Source organism: Galeopterus variegatus, unplaced genomic scaffold (genome assembly GCF_000696425.1).
Source record: "Galeopterus variegatus unplaced genomic scaffold, G_variegatus-3.0.2 Scaffold2535, whole genome shotgun sequence".
Taxonomy (NCBI): Eukaryota; Metazoa; Chordata; class Mammalia; order Dermoptera; family Cynocephalidae; genus Galeopterus; species Galeopterus variegatus.
The window spans coordinates 170415-178852 of NW_007728646.1; the positions used below are offsets into that span (position 1 = coordinate 170415).

At 40.4% G+C, this 8438-nt stretch overlaps 1 protein-coding gene across 2 annotated transcripts in view; it reads left to right on the top strand.

Annotated features, from left to right (window-relative positions):
- PARM1 (prostate androgen-regulated mucin-like protein 1) overlaps positions 1–7966 on the top strand; it is a 105641-nt gene extending 97675 nt beyond the window's left edge. For both annotated transcript variants that reach the window (XM_008582195.1, XM_008582196.1), the window contains exon 4: positions 4088–7966. In XM_008582195.1, the coding sequence (XP_008580417.1) occupies positions 4088–4172 (85 nt within the window). In that variant the 3' untranslated portion in view covers positions 4173–7966. The remainder of the gene's footprint in view (positions 1–4087) is intronic.
- The last annotated feature ends 472 nt before the right edge of the window (positions 7967–8438 follow it).

Here is an 8438-nt window from a genome sequence, read left to right on the forward strand (position 1 = left end):
TATTGATTCTACAGTTAGCTTAAAATAGGTACCATTTTGCAGTAGTGGAGAAGGCCTCAAACTGCAAATGTTACCACCACCTTTACCAGTTGTCACCAATAAGGTGTCACCATTTGGGGGTAGGGAGTGGGAGTGCTGCTTTCTATTAGAGGTAAGCCGCTAGAAAAGGAGAGCTATGATGGAAGGGCTTAAAAAAAATCATCCCTTATTTTACCTCTCCAGGTTCTGCTTTTAGCTAACTAAACCACACAATAAATAGAATCACACTGACATTAAGCACAGTGCCATTGACTGACAGGGACTGTAAGCACTGTGCTTAGTGCTTTAAAGCCACATCATTGCATAGGAGTTTAGGCTTAATTCTCTTTCCCCTTCTTATCTTTAAAGTCAAAATGGTAGTTTTGACCTTTGGCATTCTTTAATGAGATTTTTTTTTCACTTTACCACATTATATTGTTTAATAATTTGCCACAGACCATATGAATCCTTGCTGGTACTGACCAAGCAAACTCCACATATTCTATTTATATGCTACTGGATGTATGCAGTTATCATCAAATATTTATAAAATAACCAATGCGTCAAGAGCAATACATTGTGTCCAGGTACTTAGAAGAATGGTAAGACATAGTCTGCCTCCAAAAAGTTTACCATCTAAGGGGAGCCAAGGCACAGCAAACAGAAAACCTAGCTATGTTGGATAGGTGCCAGTCTTTATTAAGAAATTGAGTAAACAAAATTGCTTTGACCTGACAATGACATTATTTGTACAGTTTGCTGTTCAGATTGAAATTAGATGAAACAATGTTGCCTTATAGAGTTGAGAGACCTTGGTTTTAGTACCAGCGCTACCATTAAATAACACTGACAAAGTCATCTAAATTTCTTGGGTCCCACCTTCCTAACCTTGGAAGTGAGAGTTTTGTTTGTTTGGTTTTGTTGTTGTTGTTGTTGTTCTTTTGTTTTTACCTCTTAAACTCTGCAAATGCCAGTCTGAACACCTCCCCATTTCCATCCAAAATGTGCCATGATTTAAGAAATTCTGACTTAGAGAGAGAGTGTAACATACTCACTAATTATTCTTCCCTTATCTCACACACACACACACACACACACACACACACACACAAATGTGTTTGTCTTACTCTTTCTACGTATTAACCAAACCTGGCTTGAATCCCAGCACACCCAATTCTTTTTGTTTAGGCTTCTTAATGTATTAAACAAGCCCTATGGGTTCAGTACATTCTCAATTTTGGTTTATCTATATCTCTTACATCTCTTTCCTCACTTATCAGTATTTTGCTCAACTCGCTGTTCATTCAAATGAGAAGGCAAAGAAAAATTAAAGATCAATCTTTTTGCTTTAGTAGTGTTTGTGTAGGAGATGCCCCTTACAATACAGAAGCTTCAGATACCGCATTGACCAAATTGCCTTGCCTAAAATAACCATCCTCCTACCCCACTTTGCATAAAAATAATTTTTAAAAATTCAAATAACAATAATATAAGAAACTGATTTTATAACTCTGCCTGGGGCATAGTTTCAGGCATTTCCCATGGGAAAGAGGTTCACTTTCACTCAGTGCTATTTTTTACTATTTGCAGATTTACCATGTGCTTGTATAAGTTTCATTACTATAAAAATTAAAAAGCAATATTGTCCAGCATTCATTGCACATTTACTGTGTGCCAGACCTTTTACATGCATTACCTCATTTAATCCTCCCAACAAAACTGATGCAATTTTTTTTAAAAAAATCTCCATTTTATAAATGAAGAAACAGGGGTTTAAAAACTTATTCAAGAACATATATCTATTGACCAAACTGACATTTTATGGAATAAAATTATATGATGGAGATGAAAATGCTGTGAGAAGTTAAATTACCATACAAAGGTGAAACAGGAGTACCCCATCAGCAAAGCAGCATGTTTACTAAGTAGGTATCTGCCAGGCTTGCAACAGTAAGTCATGCTGAGATTTAGTATGGGCTCCAGTGCTTTAATCCCCAGGTTTTTACTTGTTCATTCTAAAGCTTCCATTTCTCCACCATCCTATTAAAGAATTTGATTGGAATTGGAGGTTTTAAATTTGGGAGGAGTGTTGGTTGGGTAGATAGCCCATGACCTGCATTTTCCAAAACTACCTCCTTTGTTCCTGTAGATCAGAAACAGCAGTGGTGTTTCTGGGTTGCTATTTGTGGTCTCCTCTCCCCATACCACAGAAATTAACATGGGTCTTTAGGGAAAACAAAGTATATTGTGGAACATCTTCAAGTTTCCAGGTACATAGATTGGGTCAGTTGACTCAGCCTTTTGGACATAAATCAGAATTTCGAAGTCTAAGAGTTTGGAATAAGCACAGCAAGGGCCTGGTTCTTTTCAAAAAATAATCTCTTTGAAAATACCTGGCAGATGTAAATAAGCTTCAAGAGAGCAATAGCAGTTACAATTATTTTAGCAACAGGTGAAAGCACAGCAAATGTTTTTTATGCCTCTCAGATTGTATTTTCATTTTAATTTTCATATCTAGCTGAGAAAAGCATTAGGGAGAGTGGGCATGTTTTTCTGTACTATATCTAGCATACCTGATTTCTAGTGGTAAGGTGTAATAATTCACATGTTAACATGAACTTCGGAGGCACCAGATGCTCATTTCATGGTTTTCTTCCAATCCTGTCATCGTTTTAGTCTTTAGATGACCATTTCCCTCTCCAGGAAGCTCCCATCTTGGGAACAGATTGGTTTTTCAAGGAACTCAGGGTGTATTTTTCCAGTCACTGTGTCTTCCACAGACATTTATTGAGGACTTACTATGTGCCAGATATTCTCCTAGGTTCTAGAAATAGAGTCAAGAATAAACAGAACAGGCAAATAACCCATACCCTTATGGAACTTATAGTCTATTTAGGAAAGAGAGGCAATAACAAAATAAATCAATAATAAAATAAATTATATAGTATGTTGGAAGGTGAAGAGTACTATGAGAAAAATTCAACAGGGAGTGCTGGGGGTGGGGTTGCAAATTTAAATAGAGCTGTCACAGAAGGCCTCACTGAGAAGGTGACATCTGAGCAAAGACTTGAAGGAGATGAGAGAGTGAGCATGTAGACATATGGAGGACAAGCATTCCAAGCCAGGGAACAGTACATGCAAAGGCCGTGAGGCAAGGGAGGCCAGTGGGGCTGCAGTAGAGGAAGCAAGGGGTCTATAATTGTAGCTGATGTGCTCAGGAAAGCAGCAGGGGCCAGATCCTGTGGGCCTTTGCAAACCATTGTAATGACTTTGGCTTTTATTCTGTGTGAGGAGCCATAAAAAGGTTTTGAACAAAGGAATAATAACAATCTGATTTCAGTTTCTCATACAAATATTAATTGTGAGACAGGTTTTCCAAATGACCCACCAAAGCCTGTTTGATCCATATTGCCATTGAACTAAGGTGCTAATCAGACTCTTAGAACCTGAGCACTGGATTTAGATCAAGGAGGCAAGGATTTACTTACAGCTCAGTTGAATGACTTTGGGCATGTCAATTAACATCTTTGAGCCCCACTTTTCTTATTAGAGAAATAAGAATAAACCGTACCTGCCCCATGGCTTTATTTTGAGGATCAAGTAAAAACCGAATAGAGAAGCACTTTGTAAATTATAAAACAAAATATAAATGTCAAGAGACATGGTGATAGCAACAGTAGTGTGCTTGTGTCATTATTATTTCAAGGAAAATTAAGTTCAGGTGCTAAGTCAGAATGCTAGCAACTCAAGCTTGCCTTTCCCATTCCTTCTTATTAAATAGCCATGGAAATGGAGCCGCCTCCTCCTTCTCCAGCACTGGAGGTCAGGAGATCTCAACAGAAGGTGCCAGTCAGGCTCCCAGCTGGACAGTCATAATTTACAGGGTGTTCGGTAGACTGGGGCCTCCATGGTTGCTGGGTCTGTTGCAAAGGACTTGTCCTAGTGGGAGCATTATGGGTTCCTCTTGTGTGCCCCACAAGTCTCCCCAGTTCAGGCTGCAAGGCATTAGGCTTTCCGGGGATGGGCCACTTCTCCAAGTAACCACAACCCTCTTCTCCTTCACCACCAGGCACTCCTCCTATGGAAGGCTTTTGGATGACCACGACTACGGGTCCTGGGGAAACTACAACAACCCTCTCTACGACGACTCCTAACAAAGGAATGTGTCCTGGGATGAGGAATAACTGTTCTTTATTTATAAGTGCTTATCCAGTAGAATTAATAACAAGTACCTGATGCACATTGAATGACAATCTTAAGCCCTGTTTTGTTGGTATGGTTGTTTTTGTTTTCCTCCCTCCCTTCCAGCTGCTACAACTTCCCATTTCTGGTACAAAAAGAACCATTATTTAAAGATGAGTGGAGGCTGATTTGCAGTTGAAATGGGTCAACCTTGCATCAGCCAGGCCAGACCACCATGGTGAAGGATCTGCCCCCATCACAGGACCCTCTTTGAGAAGAACTGAGCAAGAGAGATTGGATTTTGTTGGGAGTTACTTTTAGGGGAACTTTTTGTTTGTGGTAGTTCTTAAACTTTCTATTTAGAAAATTACATTAAATATCAATGAGGGGAAAGGAAATGAGTCCTGGGACAATTTCACCCTGCATGTGAGGAAGCAGGGGTTTTTCAGATGCCTTTTTAATCTCTGCTTATCGGGTTGTATCTGATAGGATGCCTGCTTGGCTCTGCAAGTGGGAGAGCAGCTTCTTAGCGGCCGGCCGAATTAATGAAAGATGAAAATAGGAAGTGCCCTGGAGGAGGCCAGCAGGTGCAAGGCACAGGGTAGCAGGTTTCTCCGCATTTCCTCTACCTGTTCTCCCCTGCAGCTGGGATCCCCGCCCACAAGCTTTAGGCACTATTGTCATTCCAAAGGAGAAGGCTGTGAGCTGAGCTTAGTTATAGAGGAGAAAGGGAGAGGCATGCTGAGTGAGCACACAGTGGGTGAGTGGAGGAGGGCAGGAGGGAAAGAAGGACACTACCATGCACTGAGCACCTCATTAGGGCAAGGGGGAACCAGCTCTCAATAACTGCCAGAGACATCCACTGCTTGGAGGAGCCCAGAAAATCCCTGCTTTTTACCCATGAAGCAACTGGTTCACTGCCTTACTGTCTCTTGGATAATGGCTGTAAACTGTTAAAAGAGAGAGAGAGAGAGAGAGAGAGAGAGACTCTAGTCTGTCTGCAGTTGCTTAGTGAGGCCTTCCCATAGGTAACAGACATGATTAATCTGTTTATTCTTCCCATACATTTACCTTACTAATTCTTCCCTTTAATAAATGAACACTCCTGGGTATATAGTCTTAAAATCCTGCACAACAAATTTTGAGAAAGAACTGTTCATCTTTGTAAGCATTGATTTATTTGCAGACATTTTCAACCAGGAGGTGATTTTGCCCCCTCCCTACCCCGGAAATTTGAAAATGTCTGATGACATTTTTGATTGTCATGACTTGGGGATGCTACTAGTGGCCAGAGGCCAGGGATGCTTCTAAATATCCTATCTGTGCATGCACAGGACAACACGCCACAACAAAGAATCATCTGACCCAAAATGTCAATAGTGCTGGGACTGAGAAACCCAGATTGGTTGCAACGCCCATTGTGCCAGAACAAAACACTCACTTTTTTATTTTTAACAAAATGAAATGTGTTAAATTTTTAGCTCCAACGTGTTTCCTTTGTTAGCTGATGGGTTGGTTTTTGGCATGCATGGTCGCCTTTTTATTTTTATGTGTTTTCTAGAGAGCAAGCTTTATTTCACGGCTACAACTCTGTCCTAGAACATCTGATATCAGCAACTAGCATCTTCTATCCTGATTTCATGTAGTAGAACACATACATTGGGGCCTGTTTCAGAACGTGTTATATTATCCTACAACAATGTGATAAAGAACTTGAAACTGTATTAATTTTTATTTCTAACCTTGGGCCTTGCTGCCATGACTCGGTTTAGTTTAGAGAAATGACCCTGGGCTCATCCTTTTGCTCACTGTGGTACTGACATGAAGTACCACAAAGTACTGACATGAACACCACCCCTGCCATGCTTTTTCTCACCCCTCTGGTGGTTAGTGACACCAGTGCCACTTTCCACAGCCTGCCACCCCACACTCTGAAAGAAAATGATCCCTAAACTCTTTAGGTACCAAAGGAGAATGAGCAAGCCCCAAAGGTATTTTCCAACCAGGATGGGTGGTGAGGAGTGGGTTGCCAGGAATTATAATATCTCTGAATATGAAAAACAAAAGACAAAAAAAAGTGGACCTTCTCAGGAAAATGGCAAAGAGTGGCCTACGGTGCCCCCCGACAGTGTTTGGTTTCAGTAATTGTCCTTCTTCCCCACCCAGCCCCCTTCTAGGGCTTTCAATTTGGCAAATGGCAAGCCAATGACAACAGGACATTCATACATTTTTTTCTTTCTCAGCTAAAAACATTTTGACAAAATATCAGTAAACACCTTTGGAGAAGTGCACTTCTGGATGGAGCTTCTGCCATAAATACTGGGTCAGGGGGACCAGCCTCTTCCCAGGAACCCTGGTCTATTATAAACCCTGGACGCAGCAAGCAAGTTTCCTTACGGAAGGCTGACATTGTGCAAGAGCACGTGATGGGTGTGTTGCTCTCGTTAACTTCCAAATGCTTACAGCAAAGGGAAGGATCTGGGGCTAAAGCAGATGCATTCATAACAATCCTTGTTATGTCACTATAAAATACCTAAGGGTTGAACCTTATTTTGCCAAATGTATTTTTTCTGCTTTTCATTTGGTCAAAGGATTTTAGCAACTGTATTCTACAAATATTACTTAAAATACACACACATCTGAAATATATGCTGACAATTGATGTCCTTTACCTCAGGGAGAGTCTGTTCAAATCTACCCAAGGGAAACAGCTCCAGTGGATCTAAACAACCACATCCCGTTTGTGGATAGGACTCGCCATTACGCTTTAGAGAGAATGTCAGAGCAGGAGGGAGGCAAGCAGCCTCTTCTCAATCATAGATTGCAAGTAATGGAAGAATGGGGTTCAAATTTGTTTTCTTCTCCAGAGGCCCTGGTGAAACCTCCTGCCCTCCCTGCACATCTGTGTCTTCGTTTCTAAAATCGGGGTGATGCTTTCGTATTGACCTCACCCCAGACTACCTCACAAATGTTTTGTGAGGATTGATGAGATGGTGTCTACAGTGTTTTCAGTTCCTGGAGAAAAATATGTATAGACATTTAAAGTATTACGTAGATATATAAGTGATCTCAGTTTATTGTTTGCTGTTATACTGGTGTGTTACTCTATAAATGTCAGTTGTGTCATAGCCACATTAGACAGCTGTTACAGCCCTGGACTACCCCCGATGTAGCTGACTGCCTATAGGGTTAACCGTGCCTGGGATCACAAATGGTGGTCTCCATCTGCAAATGAAAGGATAGCCCAGGACACAGGTCTCACAGACTCTTGAGTCAGGATCCAGGAGGTTAGGGTAACAGAATGGATGCCTGAGCACTAACAGCAGTAAACCTCTGCCTTTACCATCCTGAGGGCTTCTGGATTCTTTGTGGAGCTGATTTTGGTTTGATGTCATCTGTTTGCCCTTCATCTTGCTTGCAAGTGAGCATGGTTCAATCCCTCGCATCTGGGAAATGAATTTTGCAACTGGGCCAGATGCTAATTTGCACGTTGATTCACCTTCTTTGCCTTTAACTTTTTTTTTTCATTGTTTGACAAATCAATGTACCATTTCAAGTTTGATTTTAAAAGTACTAATTGATATTGGTAATAGCGCTACCCAAGAGACCAGTGCCAGATTTCTGTCTTGGGTGAGTTAGCTGATGTCATTTAAAGATGGAAAGATGTGCAACTTCTTTGATATTTGATGTCATTGTATCTACATTTGTTGTAAGACATATTGCATACCAATTATAATTATATCAATTAAAGTTGCTAAAAGCTTGTGCCTGGCTGTGGTGCTTCACATTTTGATGTGTTTTGTTATTTGAGCCATTCAGTTGATATGCTCAATACTGCTCATATTAAGTAGCTCTGACTTCTTCTTAAAGAAAATTTACCCCACATCAATAAGTAAGATTTTCTGCATAGCAGGAAGGTCTCTCTGGTCTTGAAATAGAATTGAAGAACGTCAGAATTAAAGAAACTTACCAAGTAGTAATTTGCTCTCACATAAACTGCATGCCTTATAAAATAGATGTAAAGATAAACACTTTGATTCAGTGAGTAGACAGAGATACATAATCAAGTCATATTAAGACATATTGACAATAGCGATATATTTGATACTTGCTTCACTCGTCCTCAAAAAATTAAATTTAGCATACTCATTCTTATCTGATAGTTAAATAGTAGACCATTTCAGCCATCCAGAATGTAATTTCAACCTCCAGAAGCTAACCAAAGATTATTCTGATGC